The sequence below is a fragment of the Martes martes genome, assembly GCF_963455335.1.
Source record: "Martes martes genome assembly, chromosome: 15".
Classification (NCBI taxonomy): domain Eukaryota; kingdom Metazoa; phylum Chordata; class Mammalia; order Carnivora; family Mustelidae; genus Martes; species Martes martes.
The window spans coordinates 55,021,416-55,035,659 of NC_137903.1; the positions used below are offsets into that span (position 1 = coordinate 55,021,416).

The 14,244-nt window shown below is 53.3% G+C and overlaps 1 protein-coding gene across 2 annotated transcripts in view; it reads right to left on the minus strand.

Moving 5' to 3' along the window:
* Nucleotides 1-250: 250 nt before the first annotated feature.
* VASH2 (vasohibin 2) overlaps nucleotides 251-14,244 on the minus strand; it is a 36,353-nt gene continuing 22,359 nt past the window's right edge. Inside the window, exons 7-9 of one of the 2 annotated variants that reach the window (XM_080823966.1) lie at nucleotides 13,499-13,614; nucleotides 10,434-10,490; nucleotides 260-378 (exon numbers count right to left, since the gene is read on the minus strand). In XM_080823966.1, the coding sequence (XP_080680092.1) occupies nucleotides 309-378; nucleotides 10,434-10,490; nucleotides 13,499-13,614 (243 nt within the window). In that variant the 3' untranslated portion in view covers nucleotides 260-308. Of the gene's footprint in view, nucleotides 379-10,433; nucleotides 10,491-13,498; nucleotides 13,615-14,244 lie in introns of both variants that reach the window. The other variant, XM_080823967.1, reaches the window with a different exon arrangement.

The window sequence follows — 14,244 nt, forward strand, 5'->3', positions numbered from 1 at the left end:
TGTCCAAAAGCAAGTAAATAAAAGTAGGTCAATGGGAAGATAGAAAACTACGGTTACATAGGACCCTTTCTATCTGTAGTGAGGGGGACAGTCCAACCCCAGTGGGGTTTCTTCAGCCTTTTCATGGTGGCCCCTTGGTGACTTTCAACGTTAATTGTTACCACCCACTCCGATTCCGTGTCCAAGTGAATCCTTAAAAATAAAATCCACAGGTTCTCAATAAATAGTTGCAGTTCCTCCTGAAGATGCTGGGGTAAAGTGCAGAGAGAAGCACCACGGAAGCCCTCTTGCTGGCTGATATGGCTTGCCTAAATTCGGATTTGGTAGCCCACCTCGTTCAGCGTGCTGAGGTCGGCCACCTTCTCAGGCAGTGCGGGCCTAAGGGTCAAAGGCAGGTGGGGGAGAGGAAGGGGACAGAGAAAGATCACTTAGTATTTGATTCAGAGAACTTGACTTTGTTCTCCTGACCCTTTGGGTGCTTGCCCCCAGCCCGCCCCGCCATACCCACCCCTACCCCCCGCCCCGCCACCAGGCTTGGTTCCCAGCTTGACCTCGTGTTCTCAAGTCCACTCTGATGGGATGTAGAGAACATTTTCACAGGCTTTTCAACGTAGAGCTGAAAAAAACCTGACAGGTTGCCAGGTGAGTCTGTCCAGCTCGAAGCCTGCCTTCGGTCACACTCTAACTTCTGAAGCCCAGTATCTGTGAACCTTGCAAGGATCTAAAAACAAATCACATGTAGTCCAGTAGAACTAAAAACCTCAGCCGGACTCTCCTTGAAACCTTGGCTTCCTGGTGCTCAACGCCCTGGGGGAAACCCAGCAACTACAAGACCTCTCAGGTGCCAGGTTCGCATGGAGAGGTGCTCGGCTCTCTCTGACAGAGGATTACTCTTCCAGGCCCCAGTGCATAAAATCGGGGCAAATCCTTTACAACTCATCTGAAAAAGCACATCAGTGTGGAAAATCATTCCGTGGCAAATCCTCTGTTCTCCCTCAATACATTTTCCTAAGTACGAATAAGCATTTATGTGAGATCATGTCAGAAAGTACTTCAGGCTGGAAAAAGAAAATCAGGAAGCACATCACGTGTCTTCATTAAAGACATTTCCTCAATGATCTCCTGATATAAAAATACGCCTACGCGTTCTCCCAACTTCGCTCACAGTTTTTTTTTCACTTCTTAGCCTCCTACCTTCTCTGATAAAAGAGAACTGAGCTTATAAACCAAATTAAGCAAGTTCAGTATGGCTAGTGAGTTCACATTCAAAAGTTGCATGTTCAGCCATTTTTTCAGAAGACTGAAGATACTTTTAGGCTACCCATGAACCTTAAGTGTTTGAAGAAAAGAGACCAGAATGAAAATATAACAGTTTCTTGGTTTATCCTCTGAAGGGTTTCCTCACAGCAAATAGTTTTTCCCTGGCAGGAAGGTGCTCCAACTCATGTGGTGTTAACAGAGCCAGAAATCAATAGCTAATACCGACGGGCCACTTAAGGACATGAGGCTCAAATTTTGGCAACAAGTTCTACCGCCCTACATATTCGCATTCTGTCCCTCTCTCTGCCCGCCTTCATCTCCTCTCCCTCCCTTCCTCTTCACCCCTCCCTCCCTTCCTCGCAACAGCCTATGAACATCCCCTCTGAACCTGAGGATTCGAAGTGGTCGAGAAACCTTCCCTAACTCGTTCCTTGGCATTGCTAAGGAACTTGTGAACCTACCCATCTTTGTGTTGCGTGAAGCTGATTTCTCAGAGTGACCACGTGCCCTGCTTCACTGGTCAGGAATCATGCCTCTCGTTTCTTTCTGTCTCTGCTCATGGTCCGAGGGTGCCCGGATGATGCTGACAAATATGGCTGGCAGAGGACAGAAGTCCCCAGACTTCCTTGCATGAAAACCCCTGCTCACTGTACCAGAGAGCTCAATGCTTCTGACCTTCGGGCCGATGGTGTCCTCCAGCTATACGTGCCCTAGAGATCAGCCATTCTCTATCAAAAGAGCCGCTGGCAGAGTGGACCCTGGGGGCCACTTTGAGGACCATTTTTGAATCGGCAGCTAAAGGGAGCACACTTCAGCCTGAGGGTTCAAATTTAAATTTATATCTCTGCCCTCAGCCCACTAACGTGGAGAGAACTAGGGCTCTTGTGGACAAGTCTGGTTCAGAGTCCATTTGTATCTAGTTCATTTTTTCTTTTTTTTTTTAATTATTATTTTTTTAAAAATTTATTTATTTGACAGAGCACAAGCAGAGGAAGCAGCAGGCTCCCGCTCAGCAGGGAGCCCAACGCAACCTCAGTCCCAGGACCCCAGGATCATGACCTAAGCCAAAGGCAGACGCTTAACCGAATGGGCCACCCAGGGGCCCCTCTAGTTCATTTTTTCAAAAAGCCTGAGATAGAGTCTCTGTTTCCTTGTGTGAGGTGTGTCATCTTTTCAAATAGCTAATATGGGACTTCTTTCTTCAGGGAGACTCCCCATAAGTTAGCATCACTCTTAAGGCAAATGTGCTTAGAAAGGCAAATCTACTTCTCTCCTCCTCCATGGGCCACGCTTTTAGAAATTCAGCAATCAAAAAAAATTCACTTGGTGAAGGGTAAATTTGAAGTATCCCAATTCCTCACTTTACAAAAGGATTAAATAGGGGGGTCATTTCCTAGAGCGATTAAAATATAATTTCCAGGGCACCTGGGTGGCTCAGTGGGTTAAAGCCTCTGCCTTTGGCTCAGGTCAATCTCAGGGTCTTGGGATCAAGTCCCCCATCAGGCTCTCTGCTTGGCAGGGAGCCTGCTTCCTCCTCTCTCTCTGCCTACCTCTCTGCCTACTCATGATCTCTCTGTCAAATAAATAAATCTTTAAAAAAAAAAATATACACACACACACACACACACACACACACATATATATATATATATATATATATATATATATATAATTTCCACACTACCTTTCCTGGTGGTAGAAATACATGAGCATATATATACTCCTTATCCAAACATAAACTACATTTGTAGTGAATGGTTTTTTCCTTTATCTGATGTTTTTAATGATCTCTCTGGGGCAGTCTGTTACGTGGCCCTCCACATCCACTCTCCCCTTCTGCCTTAGTAAAAACCTGCTTTTCAGCTGGGCCCAGAGCTATCAAGAACACAAACCATGTATCCCAGCCTCTCTGAAGCCGGCCAGGCATCAGGCGAAACTGTAACCATCGAGATTGACATGGAAGTTACCAGACAGCTCTTCCAAAGACAAAGAGCATGTGCCCTTCCTGGGTTCTCCTGCTCTCTCTTCTGTCTTGTGGAAGTGATGGTTGGACTGTGGCCCCCAAGGTGGGACACTGAAGAGACCGAGCAGTAAGACGTCCCGTACCGTCTCTTTTGAGCCACTTTCCCATCCTGGTGAGTCCCAGCTAAGTCCTGGCCTCCCCCCCAACCTTACCCTCCACCAAACCTGATCCTGACCGGGATCACGTCCGTCTGTGAATTCACTAATACAACACCAACTCCGATGCCAGTCATGGTGGGTGTTGAGTGGGCCTGAGGGAGTTTCGCCTGGGGACTGAGCACCCTTCCTAGAAGTTCTCTAGATTCCACTTAGGAGAAGCAGCCACACCCTACCCAAAATCCGAAGACTCACTTGTAAGAGTCTGTCTTCTTCCCCCGGGGCCCTGCACCCCCTGTGGGACCAATGCCATGGCGGCTCTTCACACCTCCCCTTGTCTGTCAAGAGTAAGCCACTCCTCGACGGTGGCTCCCCATTCCAGCGTCCTCCGCGGCACGCACCTGCGAGCCCACCCCAGTTCCTGCACCTTCCTTCCCGACCTGGCCCGTCTCTCAACAGAGTCATACCTCTCCTTCTCCGAAACTCTAGTAACTGTGCTGCCCTCCCTCTGTGAGAACAGCGCTAGTAAGACACGAGCCCAGCGTGGTTTCCCGGGTGGTGGAGTAGATCCGCGCTGACCTATTTTTCTCTCCCTCAGTCCCTCGGTCCCGGGCTGGGAGGTCAGCAGCAGGACGGGCTGCAGAGTCCAGGGGCTGGAGAGGAGGACAAACCCTAGCTGCTCAACCCTGGGATGTGACCTCCACAGAAGCCATTTTTTGCCCACTCACCTGACCCCCTCACTTTGGAGCCCGTCAGCTCGGAGGAAACGGAATTTTCACCACATTCTTAAAAGTGTGTGTGTTCCTAAAACTTCACCCTTTACCTTTACCCTTGGTCTGCTACTGGCTTCCTTGAAAACGGATGGACTTTAACTTGGGGGGTCTCTGAACTCCTTTTTTCTAAACCTTTCCTTAGCACCTAAACCAGTCACTCCCCTTGCCCACCCTGGCAGAATCTTCCAGGTGCTGAGAAATCACCATTATAAGTACCTTTCATTTAGCTGGCCCTTATGAGGCACCAGGCATCGCTCTGAGAGGTTTACAGGGATTAACTGAGTCTCACCATAACCTGACGGGGCTGATACAGTTCCTACCCATTTTACAGAGGAAGAAATCGAGGCACTGAAAGGGAACCGGCTTAAAGCAAAACTGCATGTTTAGCAAGTGGGCGAGCCAGAACTCATCCCCCCAGAGCCCATGCCCTTAACCAGGAAGCAAACGGACCCCGTCCTCCCACTCCCCGCACAAAGCATCCTCCCAGCATCGAAGGATGACCCCACAACTACTCCAGCCTCTGCACCATGCCATGGAGCGCCCAACCCCATGTCCTGTCATCCCTCCACAGTCCACCCAAACGCCACTTCTCCCACGAAGTATCCGACTTCCTTCCCTCACAATGCATTACTCCTTGCCGCTATAGGCCGGGACATTTTCTCTGGCACACCTGCCGAAGACTCCTGCAGGCTCCTATCCTTAGGCCTGCCTCAGAGATTAGACAAATTGAGGACAGGGATCAAGTCCATTCAGCTATGAATCCCTCCTGTTGAATCCCCGGTACTTATCAGTTAAACTTGGGTCAAGTTCTCATTAACATATAAACGGCAGATAGGGCTTCATTGCATTACCTTCATCATCGGGTATTTTTAACAATGTCCTAAGCCAGGAATTCAAGTCACCATGATGACATTTTAATTTTTCTTCCTGTATAGAGAGGCTTTATCTTACTTCTGAAAGAGGCTCAGGGAACCTGCCTGCTTGAAAAGCTGAAGTGGTTCGGGAAGCAGAGGCTGGAGGGCTTCCAAAGGAAAAGGACTAGATTGTCCCCTTCCTCTGTAGCCCACCCGCCCCCGCCCCTCAGGTATCCAGAACTCAGGGAAGAACAAAAGGCAGAAAAAGGAGTTCAACCGAGATCCCCCCCAACCCCGGTGAACTGCCTGAAAGAGGAAACCCTTTTCTCTCCCAGCGATGCTGGCTGCAGTCTCCCGGCCTGGCGAAAGGCAGAAATGGGTTATCAGCCGGCCACCTGCCTGTGGGCCCAGCCAGAAATACTGCTCCCTCCTGGCCAGCAGCTCCTCTCCGGGCCAGAGCTGGGCAAGCCTGTGCGTGAAGAGACCTCTTCCAAGGGCTCCCCTGGCTATACTTAGAATTCCACAAAGGGATTTATTTTTAAGAAACACAAGCGCCGGCATGGTGATTCAGCCGGATCTGCACTTGCCCAGAACTTCTCATCGGATGCACGGTTATTATTTTAGACGGAACACTCTCTTTCTCCAAACCCCTCCCCAGTCCACGCAAGGGAAAGAGCTCCGAGGATTTTCCTACTGAGAGCTCTGGGCCAGGCTTCTGTTTGAGAAGCCGCAGGGAAGGGGACTTTAAGTTTCCGTGAGGGCCGCTTCCCTCAGCACACAAACGGATAATCCCAGCTTCATCTGTTGTCATGTAAACGTATCCAGGGTGATTTAGGGGGACGGCTTGATGGCCTGGCCCCGGGTGTCCCCTCCACCCCAACCTCAGGCCCGCATTCCTGGAGCCAGCGAGGGCTGTTCAGGGGGGAGGTAGGCTGAGGAGGACAGGATGGTGGTCCCATAGAGAAGTTTTCTGTAGCAGAGAAACCTGAGTTTTCCATCCTTGTGACACATGGTGGAAATTCACACTCTGGGTTTTTGTTGTTGTTGTTGTTGTTTTTTAAGGAAACTCTACAATGTGGGGCTTGAACTCACGACCCTGAGATCCAGAGTTGCACACTATACCGACTGAGTCAGCCAGGGGCCCCCACACTCTATATTTTCAATGTGATCTTTTGTTCCGGGTAGCTGGGAGTAGATACGGGACTTCCAATTTTCCAGTGTGTCTCAATCTTATATCTCAATCTCAATATAAGATTGAGACACACTGGAAAATTGGCTTGTGGTTCATTGCCTTGATCCAAATCGATACATAATATATGAGTAGTATTCACCACTGCTTCCTAAACCTCAACAGTCCGGGGACAGTGAACCGTCTCCTAGGCCGGCAGAGTGGCCCCTCGAGACTCGCATACAGTGTGTGGCAGCCTCCGTGTCCACGAAGAGCTCGGCGAGATTCTCTGTTGTGAAGGTGCAAAGAGCCTCAGAACAAGAAGGTTCATGGCAGCATGTTGGGGACCAAGTGGGGACATCGCATCCTAGGGCTGAACTATCCGCTGGTGTGTGTCTGCGTGAGACTGGGTTTAAGAAAAGAAGTAGTGGCGAGGAAGGAGAGCCTGCAGGGCTCCCCCTAAGCCGCCACCCCTTTTCTGTCCCTCGGACTAAGTCCCCAGTCCGGGGCAGCTCCTCCCTTCACTTCTCAACACCGCCCCCTCTCCCCTCAGCAGTTGCTGGGGAGCAGAGGTCCGGAGGCCTGGCTGGCAGCCGGGAGGGGAGAAAAAGTCTCCCGCAGCTTGCCCGGTACTTACGCACCCACAGGAATTTACTAAGTAACACTGTGTGCCAAGTACCTTGTAGGTCTCACGGTTACAGCAGGAAAAACAGCAGCTCCTGCTCCCTCTGGACCCGAAGTCCCTTCCCTTTCTTCTGATGGAACTTTGCCTCTTGTTTCTCCCATTTGAGTAGGATACACTTCTGGGGTGTGGCCCATCTACGACCACTTCGGGGCTGCCTGATTAGGAAGCACGGGCCACCTGTCCTGTTCCTCTTCTCACTCCTGTCTCCCCTGAGGTCGCAGCCCCGGAGGGTGGACAGTGTCATCGCCCACGTGTTCACTCACTCACCCTCACACACAGACACACCCATGAAGACCAGTTTAGCTCTAGTCCTTGTGGACTCAGGATTCTAGAAAGGGATATCCAGGAAGAGAGCAACTCTCACATGGACCTCTTGGTCCTCCGTGTTAAGGGTATGGAACAGATTAAGTCAGGGATGGCGCTGGCCCAGCATTTACAAGTTCAAGCAGAGACCTCAAGCCCTCCTCTCTTGTCTGGTCTGGCAGGAATCAGGTCAGGCTGGGCACCGGTTTAGGACTTATGACCTTTCTGGGTAGGCCTCTACTGGAGGGCCACGGGAGGGCGGACTGGTTCCTTCCCACTTGTCACCCTCATTCCAAGCCCGTCCTGCTCCTCGCTCACATCCCTTGGTCCCTAGGATGGTAGGTATCCTGCTGGCGGGTGCGGGGCGGCGCCCACCCAAGAGATTCGACTCAGCAGGGACTCTCCCAGCCCTGCCCCTTCTTTCAAGGCCTCCCAAGGTAGGAGGCTCTGGCCAGAGACCAAGAGCCACAGGCCACTGTTTGAGATTCCAGGGCACAGCCTCCTCTCCTTACCGTGACGGAAGACCCCTTGGGGATCCCAAAGGTGTCTAAACCCAAGAGGCTCTTCGCTCATTCAGGTCAGGAGGTCTTTGCTCATAGAGCTCATCGCCCATCCTGCTTCTCCAAGCGTCTCTGGTGACCCCAGACCCTATGAAATCCCAGGAGAGCTAAGCTGGGCAGTCCTTTGTCTGGGCTTCTAGAAGGAAACTCCACATCACCCAGGATCCTGGCTTAGTTCTCCCTCTCCTTCCACAATCATTCTACTTTTCTCTCGCCTTTTTTTTTTTTTTTTTTTTTTTTTTTTTTTGCCTCCCCTCTACTTTGCTTGCTAAGGAAATTATCTCCTTTCCACCTTTGGGGACATTTTCTTACCCGGGATGGAAGGAGAATGGAATGGCTTCTCGGGCCTCACTCAGAATGTCTTCAATATCATTAGCCCATGGACTCAGACTGATTTTCTAGGACTTCATAATGACTTCACAGCCTCACTTGGGCAATTGCCTGGAGGCGTCCCTACAATCAATCCTTCCTGACAGAACCGAGCAGGAACTCCCTTGTCCCGCTTGGGGCCAGCTGTGAAAGGAGACCTGATCTTGAGATGGGGCTTAGCAACCTCTGTGACCCTGGGGGTCTCTAGAGGCACAGACCGCCAGCCACAGAGACAGATGACCAAGAAGGGAAATCAAAGAGGGAGGAAAAGGGAGGAAGAGAATCCTAGAAGGCAAAGAAGAGCCGAGGAGGGACAGAGGCGGAAAAGGGGAGCCAGAGAGCGGAGAGAGAACAAAGCCGCTCTCAGAGGTCCTTGGGAACTCTTGCCCCACTTGGGAAGAATGTCCCACGTGGTCACTCCAACTGGCACGAGCCCCTTTCATGTCGACACGGGCAGCCCAGCCAGAAGACGGTCCGCTCAGCCCTACGCTCCCAGGTTGCAGGACTGTCAGAGACAGAAAGGACCCCCGGGAGCATTTGTGGTTCCTCCGGGAACTGCCGGCATTTTAAGTGGAAAGGTTCTCAATGGGGGAGGATGAGCTTTGCAGGAAGTTTACCATCCTTGCCCCCACCACTCCCCAGGGTCTATCATTATAACTTCCCCTCCTCCACCTCGTTTCTAACCCTTGTCCCCAGGGGCGTCCTGGCTGCTGCTGATAAGAGCTCGTGGAGGGGACTGAGGCCAGCATTGGGAAGTGTAGGTAGACGTTCACAGCAGGCCTTTAAAACGTGGATCTCAACCGCCATCTCCCTGCCTCCCTTAGAACCACAGGAAACAATTTGCTCTGTGTGGATGGCGCTTTAAACACTCCTAGGGGAGCAGAGGCTGACAAAGGACTCAAGGGGTGGAGGGTGGGGGCGTCCCTGTCTCCCTCTTGACACCCTGCCCTGAGCTGACACCTAGTGCAGCCTTTGCTGTTTGCCCTCCCACCCAGCTGACTCTCCCATCAACCCAGTGACACTGATCCTCCTTTCCAGAAGGATTACTCAGACGAGTGCAAAAACGGAGAGGAATGCAGGGTTGAAGTAGCTGCAGCTGTAGGGATGAGGTCGGCAGGAATATGAAGCCACTAAAATTATCCCAGCACAGAAAGGGGCCGGGACCCCACAGCGGATGGGCCTCTTGCCTGTTATGGTAATATTCCACGCTCTGGGCCACTCCCAAACTTCATTATGGCACCCGACACATTTAGAAATGATTTGATGGCCTTATGTAATGCTGAAAAAAATAACACAGTGACAGAGCCACCAAGCCCTCCCTAGTCCTGGCCATTTCACCTCAGGAGGCCCAGAATTTTGGTGGAGTTATTGGGTCAGTACCAAATGAGTCCCTTTCTCGTTTCCTCACCAAATCAAGATTACCTGGAGAAAAACCTGCTTGCTGAAGGACAGGAGTAGAAGCTGAGAAGCTGTTCTCCTCCAGACACACCTCTAGGAACCAGGGTGTCCTGGGCTCTAGTCTGTGGCAATGGCGGAAGCTGGGATCTGCAGAGGGAGGGAGGGGCTTGGTGCTTCCATCCCTCTTGTCCTCCCTGCATCACGCAGCCTTGCATTTCCCTTTCAACCCTTGCTTCTCTGTCCCCTCGAGCCCCTGTGATCCCCGACCCAGCCCTGCAACTCAGAAAGCAGGGTTTAAGGAGGAATTAGTAACACCTTGTAACACCTCAATCCACTTGAAACCTCGGCCAAGATATTTGCCCTCGAGAATCCCCTCCTGACCTCTAAACTGGGAAAAGAACGGGCAGGGGCTTCGGCTACCAAGGACAGCCACGGTCTTCCTGGATTTGCTCACACCAGATGGTCCACAGGAACCCACAAGCCACCTAGGCTCCCTTGATGGTCAAACTCTTCCAAAGCCACCCCGCCCTGGCTGTGAAAAAGAAAATCCCTAAGACCTGACCCCCTAGGGAGAGTCGATGGAGGGAGGGAGACTCCTGGGAACCAGTGCCGTGCCCGGGAGAAAGGGTGTGGGCTTCCGGGGCTGGGCGCAGCCACTCTTGGCCATTTTGGAGAAGTTTATGTTTTCACTGAACCATGAGCCATCGGCTCTGCGAAGCCAGGGCCTGCCTGCCAGGGCTGGGCTCGACTTCAGGGCGTGAAGGGAAGTGGGTGGGGAACGGAACCCCCAGCTTCCTGCAGGTCTATCCTTCCTGACCCCACCGGGGACCGCTGCCCTCTCCCTACTGCCTTTCTCCCCATCCCCGGGCCCACTTCCTGCTTCCGACCGACAGGAGTGGTGAGGGTGAGGGGGGCCCCCGACACTCGAACGTGCTTTGCACTCACAACTGCGGCAGTCTAAGGGCTGTCCTCTGCAGGCACAGGCGTGGTCGCTTGCCTCCGCTGTGTGACAAAGTCCAGAGATTAGGGTACGGGCATGGCTCGGGGGTGACCCAACACCAGTTCCCTACCTGGCCCCCGGGACAATGACCAGCCGGGCTCTGCCCAGCGTGTCTTCAGTGGAGCCCAACATGGGGGTCAGGCCGGGGTCACACCCTCCAACAGCACCTCAGGCTCCAGAGGCCCAGGCAGGACCAGGTGGAGCTGAGCCCCGGAATCACACAGACCCAGTGCCTGCACCTTGACATGCTGTTGTTTTTTTAAAGTCGACCCCCAAGTCAACACCAACCGAGGTTCTCCAAGAGTGGTCCCTGGACCGCCAGCATCAGCATCACCTGGGAACTTGCCAGAACAGCAGGTTCTGGCCCATCCAGATCTGCTGAATCACAAACACCGGGGGAGGGGCCCCGCATCAGTTTTAACAAGCCCTCCGGGGATTCTGGTCTTGCTCGAGTTTGCAAACCGGGTGTAGAATCCTTCTGTCTCTCCTCAGCGGGGCCCTCGTGCTGCTGCAGCCCCGTCTCCCCGCCCCGTGCCCATAACCCACCGGCTCCTCCTCGCTCCCAGCCAGCGACGCACCTCCCTCACCAGCGGGGTAAAAGCCACTGAACACACAGTCTGTCCGCTTCTCCATCCTCATCTACCTGACCTTAAACTCTCCCTCATCCCCCCACCCCCCTTTGCTCCTCCGATCTTCACAGCTGGCTTCTGCAGGTGCGGACAGGCCCCTTCACACTCCTGACCCGCCTCTCTGCCATTCCTTCCCCACCTCCTGCTCTGGCCCTTCGTCCCCTGGGCCACTCGGAGCCTGCCAGGACGTCCCTCCTTCCTCACCGACTCCTCCAGCTTTTGCTTCAACTGTCACTTCTAAGCAGATGGCTCTGCTGTCACGGTCTCTATTCCTCAAGCTCCAGATCGGCATTCTCAGCGGCTTCTAGAATGCTCCCCCAGGGTGCCTAAGCAGCAGCTCAAATCCCACAGTCCAGGCCCCAATGCACCTTCTTCCCGTACTGCTCTCAGACCACGGGCACCTGGCACGGCCTCTGACTTCTGTCTCCACAGCCAGCGTCTGAGATCTTGCTGGCTTTCCCATCCCTGGGCACTCATGGGAACTTCTTGGTAAAAAACCTAACATGCCTTGGACTGCAAATTTCCTGTGGATGCAAGTAAAACGGATGCGACAGGAATGGTCCGAAAACCCCATCCTGCCGTCCTGTGCATCAGTCCGTCAGGGGCACACTCAGGACTTCGGGGTTTAGAGGGCAGAGTGGGGCTTTCTGGACTGCTCAGTGTCTGCTGCAGACTGGGAGCTCCTCAGGGAAGACTTAGCCCTCCTGGGACAGCAAAGCTAACAAAGCAGAACAAAGCGCCCCTCCCCTGCTCCTTGAGTAACCAGATTGCTACTTCTGGGTCGCGGGTTCCATGCTACGTGCCCCCTAAAAAGGGTTTACACATGCACAGTCCTCTGAGACAACTGCTGCTTTGTTCAGGGTCGCCAATGAATGGATGGCTGCATGGGAGAGGGGGAGAGAGAGGCTTGCGGTGAAGGTCAGGGTCAAGAGGCATGGGTAGTGGTCAGCGTCAGAGGCAGGATTAGGGTCAGAGGCTTGTGCCAAAGCTCTGAAGCCATCCTGCTGCCCAAAAGGTCAGAGCCATGCTGAAGCCCCCCATTCTCCAGCTTCTCTTGCTGCAGCAGCGCCCCCTTTCCACCTCCTCCCCTGTCAAAGCCTGGACCCCAGCCGTCTTAGCCAACACCCTCTGGCTGTAGATTCTGCACCCGGGTTCGGCAGCAGGAGGTAGAATGGGGACAAACAGGGAACCTTCCTCAGAACAAAAACCACCTCATCCTGACAGAACCAACACTTCCACCCCTCTCCCCCACCCCAGAGCCGGGGAACCTGGGGTCCAGCCCCAGTTCCATCACTGACTAGCTACAAGACAGCACAAGATAACAAACCTGGTTTGTGTTCTGGTTTCTCCCTTTGACAGTGAAAACTAAAACTCTGCCTTCTTACCCTACAGGACTGATGTGACAATAATGACACGCCTGTGTTAAAAGCTGCTCACCATGAACAAACCGCTCTCCCTACGTCTTCTAAGTGGGTCCCATGACTCCTTGAGGAGGAGGCAGGGAAAGTGTTTTTATCCTCTTGGACGGATGAGCAAAGGAGGCTCCTGAGAGGTCTCCCCAGGCCGCAAGGCTAAGGGGCGGCCGAGCGGGGGCTCACCCGGGACCTCTGTGTGCTGCACCACACTGTCCCAGGCTCGGTGAGAGAGGCTCATGACCAGCATGTGCTGGTATTCATGACAGTGGCACTTTCTCCCCTGCCTAATTGCGGCCCAAATATCAGCCCGTGGATTATCACTGGGTACTTCGGGCCTCCTCAGCTTCTCCTATCTGTCATTTCCCAAGGGAGTCATTTTGACCTCAGTAGTAGTGTGGAATCAGTGGCCTTGGGGATAAGACGGGGGAAGACAGGGTCAGCAAGGGAGAAAGGATGCGCCTGGGGTACCTATGACCTAAAGATGCCATGACCTTAAGAACGATCATGATTTCTCCTGGGCACAGAGGGTTTTAGGGAAGTTTCATCAGTTCTAACAATCCCATCTTCTGGCTAAGGGAACTTAAGCCAAGGAAGGTTCCATGGCAGGCCTCAAGTCGTGTGGCTCACAAGGGGCTGAGCTGGCCCCAGACCCAGGCTTCCCAACCCTACATCACCGTTCCCCCCACGCTGCCGGGATCTCAGGATCTCCTTCATCTCTGGTAATCTGAAGCTTGTCCCTTCATCTGAGTCTACAACGGACAGGCGGTAGCATCAGAGCAATGGGGGCGACGTGCACAGTGGACTCTTCTCCACAAGGGATGCCCCCTGACGGAGGGCCGGTCCTCTTGGAGATCTCAGTCTGGTTCAGATGCCACGCCCAGGACACAGCTTGGTCCCCACGGACCAGGACAACCCCATGGATGTGTGTGCTGGCCCCTGAGCCAGGGAAGAGGAAATAGTACTCACGACTTGTCTCTCCTGCCGAGCCGTCTCGGGGGGCTCGCCTGTCTCCTTCGGGGGGACAGGGATTTCCCCCGGCTTCTCACTTGGGTTGGAGAATGGGCACTTGCAGGTTTCAGGATCTGAAGGAGATGTGAGGAGTTACCACGCTGCCTCCGGAAGGAAACCACCCTCCTGTCTCCCCTCAGCCTCCTTGCCCCCACCGTGAGCGCCAAGATCAGGGGATACCGAGCTGGAAGACCCTCAAGGGAAGTCCTGACAGATGTTCCTCGCTCAGTCTACACTGGCGAGGAGCAGAGGACCCCTTCCCAGAGGCTGAAATGATTACACTGTGCCCCCTTTTCCACAGCAGAAGGGCAAAGCCCTATGCCTCAGCCTCCCGGGGCTGTTTCCAGGAGCTGTGTGCTATCTTGGGAGGGCAAAGTCCCATCTCCATTGCCCCAGAAACCAGCTTGTTCTTCCTCTGACTCTCCCACCCCACACACAGGCACAGAGTGGTTTCATTTTATCAAGAATCTCCGTCCCAGGTCCCTCAGGGTGAAGATGACAAGTCCCCAGGCACTAAACAGCCTGAGGTCAGCAAAATCCCTTTTCCCTGTGGTCCTGCATGTCCACACAGGCTTTCTCTCCGTGATTCCACAAGCCCTGGAGGGACACAGACAAGCAGGCACGATGTTACCATGGAAGTGACATGGGAGAAGGAAGAAGGGCTTGTGAGTGTAGTTTCTGTGAAACCAGCACAGTGAATGCTA